Genomic DNA, 17,889 nt, shown 5'->3' on the forward strand with positions numbered 1-17,889 from the left:
CCAAGCTGTAAGAACCTCGGTTTGGCAGCTAGAGACTGCAAGTATGCTTAGGAAAGACTTGAAAATATAAAATGGAATTATATTACCAGCTACCTTCTCACTATCTCCACTCCCTCATCTCCTTTCTTCCCTGACTTTCCCCATCTTCCAGCTCCTCATTTTGTGAAGCTTTTCCACATTCATCTGTGGTTGCATAAAGCCACCGTGTGCCATGTGCCCTGGGATTATCATAATGAACCCTCTGGAGGTCTCTGTCCTCATGGATCTTATGTTCCAGTGGGGGGTATTTTGAAAAGTTACTTCATCAAAAATTACTTAGAGAAAGCCCACTCCGTGCCAGGCCCTGTTCTAGACGCTGCAGATGTAGCCATCAGCAAAACATACGGAGTTGTCATTGTAGTGATGAAGGCAGTGCAGGAGAGAAAACAAGTGAAATATATATGCTCGTTAGTGAGAAGTGCTGAGGAGAACCTAAAAAAGCAGAGTACCGCCATAGGATGTGTGAGGGAGTTGATGTGCTCGATAGGGTGTCAGGGAGAGGTCTACCGAGGAGGTGACATTTGAGCAAGGCCCTGAATAAATATATATAGCAATATATATTTAAGGATATTATAAAGTGTTAAACATAAATATATTAGATCACCTTATGTAATATATATCATAAAGAAAAGAAGAGCATACCCATTAAGATTTTTCTGGCTGCGAGTGATGTGAGTTGAGGGTGACAGGGCAGAGAGCACTTTAGATACGTTGACCAGAAAAGGCCTCTCTACTGAGGTGTGATGCGTGGCTGAAATGTGACAAGGGAGCTGAAGGAGCTGTGCAGGCAGAGGGAACAGCGAGGGCAAAGGCCATGATACGGGGAAGTCATGTTGGCGTAAGAAGCTCAAGAACAGAAAGAGGGCGTGCTGAGGAAGGGCAAAGTGGGACAAGTGAGGCCAGGGCCTCACAGATGATATTCTCCATGCCCTGGGAAGCGTTGGAGGGTTTATGCATGGACTTGGCCATCTTGTTTTTTCATAAAGATTGTTTTGGTTCCTGGGTGGGGAACAGATTAAGGAGGCAGAAGTAGAAGCAAGAAGCATAGGGGAGTATTACAAGTATGCTCAAGGCGCGGTAGCATGGACTGTGGCCATAGCCGAGGAGATGGGGAAATGGCGGGGAGGGCTTCATGTTGGCTTAGGTGTAAGGGTCAGGGGAAGAAAGGACTGGAGTCCTGGGTTTTGGGTTTGGCCAAATGAGGACTGAGAGAAAGAGATGGTTCCTGACAGAGAAAAACTGGTAGAGGAACAGGTTTGGGGAGGTGTGAAGTCAAGAATTCGCTTTTCGTCCTGTAAAATTTGTGATGCCTCTTGGATATTCAAGTGGACATGTCAAGGAGACATTGAATTTATGAAGTCTGGAATTCAGGATAAAAGCCAGGCCTGATACGCAATGTGATTGGCAATGAAGCTCCCACAGTCTGGCCTGGTGGGATGAGATTCTCAACCCTACTGGGAGATGATAGGTGCAGAGCTACAAAAAATTTCCAGACCCAGGAGAACCTGACAACTCCCGTTTGCCTGGGGGCAGTTCTGTGACTTCTATGCTGCACTCACACAGGAACTGTCATATCTGTGGATAAAACAAACATGCTTTGCTCTGAACTAAAGGTGGCAACCACTTGTTCCAGATGCTCAGATTCTTCTTATCTCCCTATTGAAAACTTAATTAAACTTTACTAATTAAATTTTAATAAATTAAGGTTGTGAAAAATTAACGCAAATAAATTCCTCCTATCCATGGAACAGACCAGGATACCAGGGGTAGCAGAGAGCAATTATATCATTTTTGTAAATGAGTTTGGTCAATAATCCTCCAAAATTGCTAAATTGTGTTGCTCTAAAGCAAGAGAGTATGTGTTTCTTATCAAAAGATCATGCCTGTTCAAATAAGTGATAAGTTTCCTTACTAGTATTGGCAGTCATTTGATTAAGAAAACATATTAACTAGGAAGAATAAAGATTGATGCAAATGTTAATTATGGCAAAAATTCTTTGTGCTTTAGAATTTTTCTTTGTATGTGATAGTAATTGTGGGTGCCAAAATCCAAATAAATGTACTTTCACACATGGTGATTGCTGGATTTATATCTTTATTTCACTGTAGGAATTTGAGATATGATAGGCCTCAGGCAATATTTTTTATCTCTGAACTTTTATGCTACAAGGTGTTGTTGATATTAATGTGGCATAAAGCAAAATTTAGGCAAGGTAAGTTAAATTTTAATAGAGTAATTTAAAAGAAATTTTAAATGCATAGAAGTTTTAAAAATCAGAGATCAAAAGAAGCTGGATTTTATAGGGAGGAATAAATGATGACTTTTTCATCCTTTGTTTGCAAATTACACAATTACGCTGGAATATCCCAACGAATTTTTTTTTAATACCCCAGCAAATTTATAAAATTCAGCAACATTAAGTTAAATACGAACTACAGTTTCTGAAGCAGCGCTGACATTGTCTGATTCCTGGGATCACCGTGAAAATCAATTTTGACCAAGTTCTCTGAACATCAGATACAACATCTTAAATTATAAACTCAGTTCACTTTATTGTCTTACACAAACCATTAATGCCTCTGAGGCAGAAAATGACACATCTCCTAGGAAGTTTGGATGGTTAAATTAGTTCAAGTCAACAAAAGGCTTTGTGGTGTTAACATCCTGGAACAAATGTTCAGTTTCTGCCCAAATCACTTTATGTACGGATGCTAAACTGATAACAATAAATCTGTACGACTTTGATATTCAAAGCCAAGTCTATTACTTTCATTCAGAAAAATTTAAGATGGAGATGTCATTTTAATACTGAGATTTTCCCAATTCTGGAAGTTGTAAAATGTTTTTACTTCACTAAAATGAAAAAATTTGAGATGGGTGCAGGGGAGGGAACAAGGTATATAAATTGTATCATCTTCCTGTCTTTTCAGATTGAGTTTAGTCTGATATTTATTCCAATTTCTGTAAAGAAGGATTACCTTGGTATTCATTTGTCCTTGCACTAACCTTGAGGAGACCCTCCAGCTCCAGGACTCCATCATTCTCAGAAGTCATCTATGAATGATCATGTTTTAGGGAGTTAACTCACCATAGCCAAACTCACAAGAAACTGATGCCTAAACAGAAAAGCTGGCATATGAATATACCGACGGCCAGAGGGGCAGGATGACCAGTGTGGGTCATTGACATTGGACTTTCTCTCCTGGCAGATAAGTCTATAATGTAGACAGACCATTTACAGATATGAACAGATAGTGGTATATTCTGAAGCTTTTTTCTATCAAGCAAGGGTGAACTGACATTTTTTAATCTAGACATTTTTGTCCTATTACTTTTCCTTTATCATAAGCCTGTCCACTTCTCTCTTTCACCACTGTTTCCGTCCTAGCCCTCATCATCTCTTGGGAAACTTACCTAATCAGTACACATAAGAAGTTATTTCTTTGAAGTGTTATTTTCTGAAAAGCTCTCCAGAGATATTATCAATTTGTGCAGATTCTTAATAGTTTTTGATTTGGGATTGGGAAGGAATGCATCGTTTTTTTACCATGCCCTCAAATTGTGGAGTTGTGCTTTACTTTGGTTCTATATATTGACTGCAGCACACACTTTATTTTAAAAAGGTAAACATGTTAAATAGGATATTCTGAGAAAAACATTTTATATGTGACTTTTTTTAGCCTCTAATTGGTATCATTTTTCCTCAAGTGGTAATCTTCAAATTGTAGTTTACAAAATCGGATGAGATTTTGCCTACCATTTTACACATTCGCCTCTTTATCACTCTAGTATTTCACTCCCCATTCTCATTCTCAGTCTCCAGTGAAGAATCTTGCTTATTTCACTAAGAAAATAAAAGTATCCAAAGAGAACTTCCACATGATCCCACTACAGCACTCCCAGCCTACCTCCACCTGCTCCCTATGCTCTGCCTTCCCGCCTGTTAGCATGGACGGACTGTTCTGGCCCCCTCTCCTATCCTCTCTCACCTGCTGAAGGAGAGCATGCTGATTTTTGTGTCTACTTCTGTATCATCACATTTTCCCTCTCTACTGACTCTTTTGCGTTAGCTTAGAAGCATGCTGTAATAATTCCCATTGTTAACAAAAACAAAAAACCTCTCCCTGGTCTCCACACTCCCCTCCACCTACTGGCCCATTTCTCTGCTTCCCTTTGAGGGTTATCTGTACCTCCCTCCCTCCTGGTTTCCTCTGATCCTGCTCCATTCTATTATGGTCCCCAGTTGTCCTGTAGAAATGCTCTTGCCGGGGCCATGAGAGGTGCCATATTGCCCAGTCCAGCATCATGACCAAGATGCTCAACCTGATGGCCCTTCTAACATGACTGATTACTCCCTCTTGATACCTTTTGTCCCTAACCTCCAGAACACTTTTTTTGTTATTTTCTTCTTAACCTTTCTTTCTCGGTCCTTTTTGCGGGCCCTCCCCTGTCTTTCTGACTTCTTTCCTGAACCCCAGACGTATATATGTATTTTTCTATCCAGCATCTCCCCTTGGGTACCTAATAGGTGTTGGGTTTAATACATCCAAAATGGAACTCCTGATTCTGAATGCTGACAAACCCTGTCCTCCCATTCTCAGGGGATGGCAGTTCCATCTGGGAATCACTCAAGCCAAAACCCTTGAATTTATCCTTGACTTCTCTCCCTCCCTTTCTGTCGCATTTCAGCCCACCTGCAAATCTGTTGACTCTGACCTTCAAAATGTATCTATAATCTACCTACCTCCTACCACCTCATTCCTACCACCATAATCCAAACCATCCTCATCACTAGGTCTGGGTTCCTGCTAAAGCATCCTAACTGGCCTCTGTGCTTCTCCACCACCCCTTCAGTCTGTTCTCCATCCCACTACCAGCATGATCCTTTCCATGTACGTCAGATCATGTCAAAAACCCCTGGTGTCTTTCCATCTCACATGGAGGTAGTCTAATGGACTTGGCAATGGCTTACCACGTTCTTCATTACCTGACCACCACTCCTCCACCAGTCCCCTCCTTGCCCCCCTCCTGCACCAACCTTTCCTCTCCCCCTTACTTCCCTGCCCAGGACCTCACTCTTGCTGTGTTCTCTGCATTGGAATGTTCTTCCCCCAGATAGCCTCATGCCTCACTCCCTCCCTTCTTTCAGGCCATCCCTGGTCGTCCTGCCTAAACTAACTCTTCCTACCACCCCTCTGCCAGCACTCCTAAGCCTGCTTTGATTTTGTCCCCAGCGCTGTGGCCACCAGACACATAGTACTTGAATTTGTTTATTGTCTTTTTCTTCATAATGAAGCAGAAGGGGAAAAGGGCTTTATCTGTTTTGTTTACTTTGCCTGCCGCATGGCTCTAGGATGAGAGTTGTTGAATGAATGAGAACCCTCAAACTACTGAGAGACCAGGAAGTCTGGATTGGAGCCCTGTCTATGTAATATGAATGTGTGGCATGATACAGATCTCCATCAACCCAGCATAGATTAATTATTCTTGCTTTTATATTTTTTTCTCATCTGTAGCTTGGTAACTAACTTATCTTCATGTTATTGAGATAGCACGTTGAGTTGCTTTTCTCTGTTTGCTTTTTAATCTCTCGATAAAGAGAAAATTTTAATCTGTCTCAAATTGCTCTTCACGCGTGTCCAGAAATTAACTTTACATGCATATTTTGGGTGATTACAAATACAGCATGTCATGGGACATTTATCCATTGTGGGGACTTCTTCTAGTGTGAAGACGATCTGGCTGAGAAAAGAAGGAGCAACGAGGTGCTGCGTGGGGCCATCGAAACCTACCAGGAGGTGGCCAGCCTGCCCGATGTCCCCACAGACTTGCTGAAGCTGACCTTGAAGCGACGCTCAGACAGACAGCAATTTTTGGGTAAGACAGAATAAAACTTAGTTCAGCACCGAATGCCATGCTGTGTACTCTTAGGTGAGCTTAGTTACCTAGGAGGGAACTTGAGTTTCATAACTTATTTCAGGTAATTTAGCCAAATGGGTTCTAGACAGAAATGGCGGTCCTAACCTTAATACTTACAAAGATGCAGACGGTATTTTACCACCTTTTCCTCACTAACCGCCCCCCCACTCCCAATTTTAAAGTTGAGGCAGATGGGATGCTGGGAGGTTGGATAATTTGCCTAAGGAATCACAGCTAAAGGGCGCCTGGGTGGCTCAGTTGGTTAAGCGACTGCCTTCGGCTCAGGTCATGATCCTGGAGTCCCAGGATCGAGTCCCGCATCGGTCTCCCTGCTCAGCAGGGAGTCTGCTTCTCCCTCTGACCCTCCTCCCTCTCATGCTCTCTGTCTCTCATTCTCTCTTTCTCAAATAAATAAATAAAATCTTTAAAAAAAAAAAAAGGAATCACAGCTAATAAATGAGTGGGTCTGAAATAAAAAGCTCTTCCTGTTACACCAAACTCTTTGCTCTCTTAACTATGAAGAACTGATTCCTGGAGGTTGAAATTATCACAACAGTTTTTATAAAAGATGGAATATTAGGAGTTCCAGGCATTAAAAATTTTGCCTGTAAAGTTTGACTCTAGACCAAGGAACATGATAGGAAAAAAAAACTTATTAAAATCACTAAGTAAATTTGAGCAGCATAAAGCATCCTCTCTGACTGACCCAGGTGCCCATGAAAGGCAAGTAAGACTAGCCCTAACCTAACTTCATTATGACCAGGCTTCTGATTCCCTTCCACCTAACCTGTCATCAGGAAACCAGACGGAAGAATCTAGGCCACGTGTAACTGCTCAGGTGGGTGCGAGCGGCTGGGTACGTTATCGAGACAGTTACTGATGCCACTCGGAGAGGCTCATATAAGTGATACTGAAGGCCAGCTAACCCTGTTACCAGTTTTCTGAGGGATAGGGTTAAGGGTAGTTGTGTCACTTTAGTAAATGACCAAAGTCTGGTAGGAGCAGAACCCAAGGGATGATTAGAAACTGGAAGAAAGGGTCCGTTAGACTTCTATGCAAAAGGGCCAGTCCAGAAGAAGGAAAACAGACAGCACCCACACAAGATGGAAAAGACAGGGCTGGTGCTCAGGGGAAGCACTCGCCTTGGGCACAAAATTAGTATCACTGAGCTTTCCTCTTGACTCAGGCTCCAGTATGGCTTGGTTAAGCATTGTTTACTTATTCTGTCCTTCAAATTTTGATACTTTGTTCATTGTGGATTTTTTTACATTAATTTTGACTTTTAGGAAGAATGCATAAAAGTATCACGCCTCTGGGTGACTGAATTTTGGGCAGCCTCTTAAACTTTGCATTGAGCACCTCACTTGCTTCACCTTATTCCTGGACCTGGGGGAAAGACTGCCTACAAATACATCTAACCCCCTTCCGCAACCATCCTTCAATACTTGAATATAGTCTTTTCCTCCAAATGAGAATGAGGCAAGTTCATGAGAGGAGGCTCTATGAGGAGGGGATTGTAGGGAGAAGATTTTATTGAAGGTGACAAGGTAGTGAAGTTTACTCCCAGTATAACAGGGTTGCATGATGCAGAGTAAAAGGTTCGGAGAGGGCAGCAGGCGAGATGTTTACCCGGGCCTTTGCAGTGGTTAACAGGGGAAGTGTAGGAGCAGAGGAAAAGTATGAACCTAAGTTGGACAGATAGTGGGGAAGGGAATGTAAGAAAAGTAGAGTCAGATTTGTGAGTGAGGGAATGAATCACCAAGCGAACCAATCCAAGATCGGCTAGTAATGGGGAGAAGGCCATGGGATGAGCTGGTGACGTTTTATGCCAAATAGTTTTATCTGTGATCAGGACACGCCTGCATTAGCTTATTGGTAGTCCTCTCATACTCTTGGCTAATACTTAGTTTGTGGGCAACTGAGCCCTTTAGGGAATGAATTTTATCATGTATACTGGTCTTATTTTGTACATTTTCCCCTATTCCATTTATTACCAACTGTGGTGAGAAGGAATGACAGCTGGCCCCAGAAATTTTAAATTTCCATCACATAGCCTTAAAAATTGACCAAGGCTGGGGTTTTCATGATTCCTGTTGTGCATAGCATCTTATCATCCACCAGAGGGTCCCATAATACCAGATGATGTCTTCGTGCTCCTCGACTAGATCATTCATTACCTGGAGGTAAGGACACTTAATTAGAACCAGGGTTAGCAGTATACCCCAGTGCCTTTTCAAGTTTCACACAGGGGGCTGCACCCAAAATCTGTTAGACTTTTTATTTGTTCTCTGTTCATAATCTTGAAGTTAATCGTAATAAGCCAAAGATAACCCAGTGAAACAATTTTTTTACAAGGAATTGATAAAACTTTCAGAGGGAATTTGACATAAGATAAATGTCGGTGAACTCAGAAAATAATTTGTCTTTAAAATGTTTATAATCAGTATTATATTCAGGATCTACTTATAGGAGTTATTGGTAATCTTTGTAGCTGCCTGATGAAATCCTAAGAAGCCATCAGTGTATAGAGTCAGATTTCAGCTGCTCTTTGGGCTCTATTGAATAGTCTCTCTTGTCTCTTGTGCTTTTAGACTCAATACAAAGATGTACATGATCTGTTTTTATTTTTGTTGAGTTGTTGTTGTTGTTGTTGTTGTTTTCTCTTCCCACCAAATCAGGTCACATGAGAGGCTCCCTGATTACCCTACAGAAATTAGTTCAACTGTTTCCTGATGATATGTCTTTAAAGAACGACCTTGGAGTGGGGTACCTCTTGATAGGGGATAACAACAATGCTCAGAAGGTCTATGAAGAGGTAAGCAGATAGCAGTCTCCTATTGACCACATCCAGTTGTTTTGAGCATGAAGTTTTAATGTCACTGGTAAATTGCATTTATAATGCCCAACCTCTCTCTTTGTTTACTTTAAATTAAGTTAAAGAGAAAGTTAGTATTCATATAGTTGACATATTCTAAATTTTGTCTTCATCTCCTGTTTTGCCTTAATCAGAAAATTTTAAATTTTAGTTAGCACTTGGTACATCAAAACCTTCAACTTACTATTGTGATAGTTTTTTTATTTTACTTTTATTTATTTATTTAAGATTTTATTTATTTATTTGACACAGAGAGAGACAGCGAGAGAGGGAACACAAGCAGGGGGAGAGGCAGAGGGAGAGGGAGATGCAGACTCCCTGCTGAGCAGGGAGCCTGACGTGGGGCTCAATCCCAGGACCCTGGGATCATGACCTGAGCTGAAGGCAGCTACTTAACGACTGAGCCACCCAGACACCCCTGTGATAGTTTTTTTTTAATAAATTTTAAAGATTTTATTTTTATTCATTTTAAGAGAGAGAGAGAGCTCCTGTGTGCACAGGTGCATGCGCAGGGAGGGGCAGAGGGGGACGGAGAAGGACAGCAGACTCCCCGCTGAACACAGAGCCTGATGCGGGGCTCAATCTCAGGACCCTGAGATCATGTCCTGCGCCGAAATGAAGAATCCACAATTAATATACTGAACCACCCAGGCGCCCCTATAATTGTGATAGTTTTAAAACTTTGTATTTATCAGTCCATAAACACCTTTTCTAAGAGTGTGTGCTTCATGATAGGAAATAGAACTCTGTTTTTCCATAAATGTAAAAACACATAACCTTTTCCCTTATTTTCACCAAAAGTCTGGTCTAGAGAGAGACTATAGAGCAGGGACCCTTCAAGCATGTGGAGTAAATTACTCACCTTTTGGAGGGCAGTAACTCTTTGATCCTCTAGCAGGGATGCCTTTGAAAGGATTTCTACCTTATAATGGTTATTTTTAATAGATAACCTCCAAGTTACAAGTAACTATAAATCTAGGAAACTGTGTCTCCTTCCAGTAATGAGGAAATTCATTTGGAATAGAATAAACAGGATACCCGATGAACTTCGAAGCTGGAGAAAATTAATGCCTCCATAAAAGAAAGGTGAACACATTTACCTGTTACGCTTTAATTTAGCTGTTTTGGTCAGTGGTTTTCAAGCTGGCGTATTTTACATCAAAATGCTACTACTCAGTGATAGCCAATATGATTCCTCTGGTTTAAAAGTGCTGTCAAGTGCAGTGAATTCATACTCCATCTAGGGGCTGGGGCCACTCACAGAGGGGTGCTTTCCTGCTTTTATTGTTGTGGAGTCTTAATTGAAAATCATCGAATTTCAGAACAAGTTTCTCTTCATCCTTGTAATTTTTCTCTTTTCTGAGAGAAGAGAAAGAAGACTTTTGCTTTTTATAGCATGTCTAATATCTACATTAAGTAGATTGATCCTGCAGTGTTGAAAATGTGTGTCATTCACTAAAGTACCTGTTCCAGGTCATAAAAGAAGTCCAGGTGGGGCGATGCAGTTGCTAATGGCCAAAACCTAACACTTAGTGCCCTGTGTTGCAAAGTTGGTTTAAGGGAAATATCATGTATCTCACGATTCAGGATCATATGAATGTAAGAATTGGCCAACTGTATCAGATATACCCATTATTCTGCCACTTCCAAAAGCCTCAAAGATGAAATTGTAGCCTCCCCTCCCTCTCTTCTCCTTTCCTTCCTTCCTTCCCTCCCTCCAAAAACGTGATCAAGTGTTAACTGGATACCAAGCACATTTGAGATCAGGGCAGGATCTGAAAGCATACTAGGTTCTCCCACCCACTGTGGATTTGTCCTTCCTCAACTTTTCAGAATGTTCCTTGAATATATTCACTGTTTTTACCTGATAATAGATCTCAGATATGTGAAACATTTTAATTCATTTGAAAAATAAAATTTATCTGTTGTCATTTATATGTTTGAAATCATAATCTCATCTGAGTAAGCATAACAAGGTGTGGAAAGTCTAAAATAGGGCCATATTATACAATCGAGTGGGTTTCTTTTTAAAGAGCATTATTTGAAAATATGTGTGGGATTTGCCTTTTATTCCCTCTTCCCACTTCTAATAAGCTGTATCTAAGGCATTCTTTGTCATTAACTGAAGTTTATCCTGATATGTTAATGTCTCAAAGATCATTTTCAGAAAACAATTGACTGTAATTTTATACTTTTCTTCATGTTGATTTTTACCTTTGAAAATTATAAAAATCACTGGGGGTGCCTGGGGGGCTCAGTTGGTTAATGTCTGACTCTCGATTTCAGCTCAGGCCATGATCTCAGGTCCTGAGATTGAGCCCCGTGTCGGGCATCTCACTCAGTGGGGAGTCTGCTGGAGATTCTCTCTCTCCCTCTCCCTCTGTCCCTCCTCGGGCTCGCTCACTCTCTGTCTCACTCTCTCTCTCTAAAAGAAATAAATCTTTCTAAATAAATAAAAATCATCGTTGGTTCTCTTCCTGGGTTTTTTGTTTGTCTGTTTGTTTTGCTGCTCTAAGTTTCAGAGAGATTGCTTTACAGTGGTTTGATGCAGATTGCCGACACCGGTAGTTTTGGAGGTGGTCCTGCGTCCCCCTTTGCGTTAGCAGCAGGAAAGCCACCCATGGTCTAGAGTCAAGCAATTTCCTGACTTTTCCGTCCACTCACTCCTCACGTATATCCATTCTCTTAGTCCACACATGTTTATTGAAGCCCACACACCCTAGCTTGGGAAATGGTAGTTAAGGAAATAAACATATGCTGTGCCCTCATGGAGTTTCAGCCTGATACCAAATCACAAATTTCTGTTAATTTTCCCTTCTGAATATCTTCCAGATCCCCTCCCTTTTTAACCCCAGCACTCATCATCTCTTGCCTAAACTAGGGTAGATTTATCCTGTGCAGGCTTGCTGTCCTCCAGCCTTCATCAACATAAAACACAAATCTGACCATCCCACACTCGGCTTGGACTCCTCACTGGCTTCCCCCACCCACAGCAGTGGTCTTCAAACACGTTCGGCTACCTACCCTTCCGGTAAAACATACTCCAGCAAATATCTGCGATATGTATGTTTAAGTATTTATGTATTATGTTTATGTAATAATATAGGATATACATTATATAATAATGTGTGCTGTACATTGTAACAGGTACATGCCCCCAAAATAAGTTTTAAGATGAAAGGAAGTATTTTAAATACTTTTAAATTTCATTTAATGGCAAAAAACAAAAAAAAAAACTAGTCACTAAAAACTTTCTCTTTTATTTATTGATTTAAACTTTCTAAAATTCTCTTTTCTGACTACAAAATTTAAGAGAAGCTTAATGCAGACAACCAGGGAAACAGATTAGCACAAAAGGCAGACATCATCTGCAGCCTCATTCTCACGTACAGACTACCATGATAAACATGTGGTATGTGTCCTTCTAGTCTCTTCCATACACAGAACACTTGTCTTTTTTTTTTTTTTTAAAGATTTTATTTGAGAGAGAGAATCAGATAGAGAGCACGAGAGGGGGAGGATCAAAGGGAGAAGCAGACTCCCCGCTGAGCAGGGAGCCCGATGCGGGACTCGATCCCAGGACTCCAGGATCGTGACCTGAGCTGAAGGCAGTTGCTCAACCAACTGAGCCACCCAGGCGCCCAACACTTGTCTTTTTCAATTAAATTAGTATATATGAATCATATCATCGCAAGAATTTTTATAAGTAAATAAAAATTCTTCTAGAACGTAAGTTTTAGCAGCTTCCAAGCATTGATCTTAGGGCTCTATCATCACTAAGTAAGCCACTATTGTTGGACAAGATATTTCTGATTATTTTGTTGTAATAAACAATGCTGTGGTGAACATATATGTGCATATAGCTTTATAAATTTTTTTATTGAAGTATAGTCGACACACAATGTTACAGTAGTTTCAGATGTACAACATAGTGATTCAACAACTTGATACAGGACGCTGTGCTCACCCCAAGTGTAGCTACCACCTGTCACCATACAACAATGTTACAATGCCACTGACTATATTCCCTGTGCTGTCCCTTTCATCCAGGTGACTTATTCATCCCATAATGGGAGCCTTACCTCCCACTCGCCTTTGCCCATCTTGCCCATCCCTGCAGCCCTGTCCCCTGTGGCAGCCACCAGTCTGTTTTGTGTATGTATGGGGCTGTTTCTGCTTTATTTTGTTTGTTTGTTTTGTTTTTCAGATTCAACATGTTAAGTGAAATCGGTATTTGTCTTTCTCTGTCTAACGTCACTTAGCATAATACCATCTAGGTCCATCCATGTTGTCACAAATGACAAGATCTCATTCTTATTCTTTTTTATGGCTGAGTAGTGTTCCATTGTGTATATATGCCATATCTTCTTTATGCATGCCTCTGTCAGTGGACACTTGGGCTGCTTCCATAGTTTGGCTACTGTAAGTAAGGCTGCAGTAAACATAGGGGGGCATATATCTGTTTGAATTAATGTTTTCATTTTCTTTGGGTTAAATACCCCGGTAGTACCCAGTAGTGAAATTACTGGATCATGCGGTAAAAAAAAAATTGATATTTTGATAATATTTATATGCAATACTATTTGTGATTATATGATTTTTGGTTTTTTGCTGGTGCTGTGTCATGCAAAGAATTTGTCCCGAAAGCAGAAATGTCAGCTATACCACTTTTTTGTCATTGTCTCTGCTGTGTGTGTGTATAAAGAGACAGAATCTATATAATATTATTAATGTTAATCTCAATTTGATTTTCTTAGAAATTTTATAAAGCCACTTGTCATGTCAGGAGGCTTTGTTGATTACCACTAGATAATACAAGCCACACATTCATTGTGCATCTATGTGTAAACTGTGATAAGCACAGGACCTTTTGTGATTTGCCTCCTGGCCCCTTTTTCTGGTCTCATTCCCTTTTGCTGTTCCTGGTCCATTATTCTTTTTTACTCACTTTCTCCTGTGCCTTGAATGCCTCCTCCCCCAGGGTCCCGCATCTTCCCTTTGCTTGGTGAACTCCTATTTATCCCTAAACGCCTCTCAGACCTTGCTTTTGCCACACCAACCCTAGAGTGAGCTGGGTGCTCCTCCTCTTTACCCCCTGCATGCCTTGTGCCTATTGCCATGGCTACACTTACCATATTGTATGACCACTGTGTGCTTGTGAATCTGTCTTCCTCCCTTGACTGAGACATCCCTTGAGAAAAGAGAGTATATCTCATTTATGTTTCTATGTCCAGACCCTAGAAGAGCTCTGTGTATTCTAAAATATCTGGCAAATGAATACATTTGTTAATTACTTGAGAGGATGATTGTCATCTGTGTATCTGCAGTCATTGCAATAGGCCCCTCATAGTTTCGCTGGCAGAAACATGACTGGCCTCAATTCAGTTCAATTCCAGAAGTATTTATTGTGCTTTTGCTCAGCATCGAGCTCAGTTAACAGGTGCTTGGAAGGTGAAGAAGAAGCAGAGTCTGTGCTTTAGGAGGAAAGCCCAGCATGCACTCAACCATTCAGTTACTATAGCTTTCTTGATGACCTGCCATGTGCTGGGCACCGTACTAAGCACTGGGGGATCAGCAGTGAGTGCAACAGACAAAATCCCTGCACAGCTTACATCTTAGTGGGAAAAATAAAAGGATGATAAGTCAAATGGTGATGAGCACTATGAAGAAAAGGAATCAGGATAAAGAAGTCAAAAGGGTGATTAGTGCACAGGGGATTGGTTCTGTTCTATATGGAGTGGTTGGGGGTTGGCTTCACCAAGATGGTGACCTCTGAGCGAAGACTTCATGAAGGTGAAGGAGTGAGCCATTTGGATATCTGGGAGAAGAGTGTTTGAGGCAAAGGAGTATGCACATGCAAAGGTCCTGAGGCAGGGGCGCCTTTGACTTGCTGTGCAGCAGCAAGGAGTCCAGGGCGCCTCAGGGCGGGCTTAGAAGAGGAGGCCAGAGAGGTAGAGAGGCCCAGCTCAAAGGAGGCCCAGAAGACTGTCCCTAGAACTTGGTCTTTTACTCTGATTGAAATGGAACCCATCTGGGTTCTGAACAGGGGAGAGATGGGGTCTGACTGAGGATTTAGTGAGCTCATTCAGGGTCCACTGTGGAGGTTGGGCTACAGGATAGCAGGACTGGGGGTGCAAAAGGTCCACAGTTAGGAGACTTGTGTGAGAACATAGGGGAGAGGTGACGAGATGGGAACCAGGGTGGCAGTGGTGAATATGGTGGTAGGCGCATGATTCTGAATATATTTGGAAGGTAACGTTGACTGGATTTGTGAATGGATGAGGTACAGGACCACATAAAAACTGAAAAATTCTAAAGTATCAGCAGTGTGCACTGTGGGCTCTTCAAGGGGAGGGGGTCCCCTCTCCTGAACACTTGGTCCTGTGTAAGGAGCCCATGGTGGGTGCAACTCCCCTGTCCCACTCAGGCTGAAGGATGAAGAGAAGCCACAGGATATTCAGGATATCCATCTTTATATTCACTCTACTCAAATCTTCTTCATCTTTCACTTTTGTTCCATGCATTAGTTTGTCTGTGCAGCTTCACAAGTTGAATGCTGTTGTTTTGATTTCCTACTGCTAATATTTAATTTAAAGACATTCTGCATTATTTATCTTTAATCATAATAAATGCATATGATAATAAACAGTGATTTGACTTATATTAAATATTTACTTGGGTTTTATCACAGAATATTGGATTTGCTCATCACTTTATCCTCGGTCCTTAAAATGGTCTGGGCGTTCAAGAAATTATTGTTAAATGAATGGATCATGATATATTACAAATGCAAATCTAAATTTGCTCTTATTTTAAGGCAATGTGTAAAGTAGGCATATAAACAAATATATGATAACCATTCAGAGTTGACTTTAAATACAACAAATTTAAAACCGTTTTTTGGGCGCCTGGGTGGCTCAGTTGGTTAAGCAACTGCCTTCGGCTCAGGTCATGATCCTGGAGTCCCTGGATCGAGTCCTGCATCGGGCTCCCTGCTTGGCGGGGAGTCTGCTTCTCCCTCTGACCCTCCTCCCTCTCATGCTCTCTGTCTCTCATTCTCTCGTTCTCAAATAAATAAATAAAATCTTTAAAAAAAAAACAAAAACGTTTTTTACCCTGATCACTAACAAAATGTTGAGGTCATAAAGGTTGACAGATACTTTGCTGATTTGCATTGTTCAATCAGTGCTTTCATGGTCATTGCCTTCTCATTCATTTCTTCCTTCTTGAAAAACTGATGTATAGATGTGCAAGCATTTTGAGTTGACGAGAAATGGGAGCATTTAAACCTAATATTGCAATGAGACAAAACACTAGTGTTTTAAGCTGTGACATCATAATCCGCTCCAAGCACAGCAAAGCTAATTAAAATTTGTTTTGACAGCCATTTGTAGAATTTGTAATCAGTTACAATAGTTTTCTGTTTCCTTTGAGTTTAGGTTCTGAATGTGACACCAAACGACGGTTTTGCTAAAGTGCATTATGGCTTTATCCTGAAGGCGCAGAACAAAATTGCTGAGAGCATTCCCTATTTAAAGGTAACTGTCCCTGCCCTTCCTCCTTTTTCACCTTCTGATTCCTTTGAATCATTTGGACTCCCTTGATTATGCATTGTCAATTGATTGGCATGCACTGCTGAGTCTTTTCATCTTCAAAATGTACACCCTCTGACCATGACATTCATAGGCAGTGATTGAGAGTGTTGGATGTGGAAATGCCAACCATATGAGCAGAGATTATTTGGAAAAGACGTTCTGAAGAAATTCCTAAAACTGTGGTTATTAGTTTTATTTAAATGGGAAAGGTAGACCAAAATTACTAATATAAAATATAGGCAATGCATTAAATGTTCCTTTTACAGTTTAACTATACATTCAGTCTAGTTTGAACAGGACTCATGACAACCCACATGAACTACGGTAACAAATGTTGCCTGAATAGGTCAAACCCTAAAAAATGTGATAGCTCAAAATATTCAGATTAAAATATGCTGTCTTTTTTTATCTTGTATATCTAGTTGCAAATCCTTGCAGATGCACCAGAATCACACTTGGTCTAGCTAAGGGCTGTTCGACAGAACTTTCTGTCATAGTGAAAATGTCCTTTATTTGTATGCTTCAATATGGTAGCCACTGGCCACGTGTGCCTTTGGGCACCTGAAATGTGGCTAATATGATTGAGGAACTGGGTTTCTAGCTTTCATTTTAATTCATTTTAATCTAAATAGTGACGTGTACCTAGCAGCTACCATATTAGACAGGTGGATGATAGAATACTTGAGAGCTTTTTTTTTTTTTTTAAGTAGCAGTATATATCACACTTCCATGATCTCTTTCTTTCACATGACTTAAATCAGAGATCTCAAATAGCAACCCACTGATTGCAAATAGCTTGCATATTTTATTTGGCCAGCACAGTTCTATTAAAAACAATTTTAATTGCTTGCTTTAGTTAAAAATCTGAGCGTTTTGTATAATCATGCAAATTTCTGATTTATCTTGAAAGATCACATCTGGCCCACATCCCAGCACAGGAGAAGAGCAATGTTGTCCCCTTGAGGTGGCCTGCACCCCCCCCACCCCAGTCTGTCTCGGCTGTCACCAGGCGTCTCTAAACCTTTACATTCCCTGCCAGGACCCTCTGGGCATATGGGTTTCTCTGATTGAAAGTGTTCCCCTTACATTTCCTTTGACAAAATAAGGGGCTAATAGTGCTCTCCCTGCTTCAGAGATGGGGAAACAGAGAGCTGGGTCTGTTAGTTAACCTGTCAGTCCCTGATCGCAGCTCTCCTCTCCTGAGTGATGCTATTCCTGTTCCTTGCTGGTACTTTCCAACATTATGCAAATAAAATTTCTCCCCAGTGAAGGTAATGGATTTCTAATGAAGAGCCCTGAAAATGCAGTTTTAGAAAGAATTTCTTGACATTTAGATATTTTTTTTTACCTTTGTCCTTTTGCTTTTCTAAATGCATTCTCTTGCTTTAATATTTTTTCTCTCACTTTTTTGTTGTTGCTGTTGTTTATATACATTCAGTCTGTATGTGGGAGATGGGGTA

General features: G+C 40.9%; 1 protein-coding gene across 10 annotated transcripts in view; it reads left to right on the forward strand.

Annotated features, from left to right (window-relative positions):
* ASPH (aspartate beta-hydroxylase) overlaps nucleotides 1-17,889 on the forward strand; it is a 215,935-nt gene that overhangs the window by 146,689 nt on the left and 51,357 nt on the right. For all 10 annotated transcript variants that reach the window (XM_064588283.1, XM_045896499.3, XM_054512594.2 and 7 more), the window contains 3 exons: nucleotides 5,767-5,917; nucleotides 8,638-8,774; nucleotides 16,274-16,372. In XM_064588283.1, coding sequence (XP_064444353.1) covers nucleotides 5,767-5,917; nucleotides 8,638-8,774; nucleotides 16,274-16,372 — 387 coding nt within the window. The remainder of the gene's footprint in view (nucleotides 1-5,766; nucleotides 5,918-8,637; nucleotides 8,775-16,273; nucleotides 16,373-17,889) is intronic.

Source organism: Mirounga angustirostris, unplaced genomic scaffold, assembly GCF_029215605.1.
Source record: "Mirounga angustirostris isolate CCGP_5_RB_7025 unplaced genomic scaffold, mMirAng1.0.hap1 SCAF_4, whole genome shotgun sequence".
Classification (NCBI taxonomy): Eukaryota; Metazoa; Chordata; class Mammalia; order Carnivora; family Phocidae; genus Mirounga; species Mirounga angustirostris.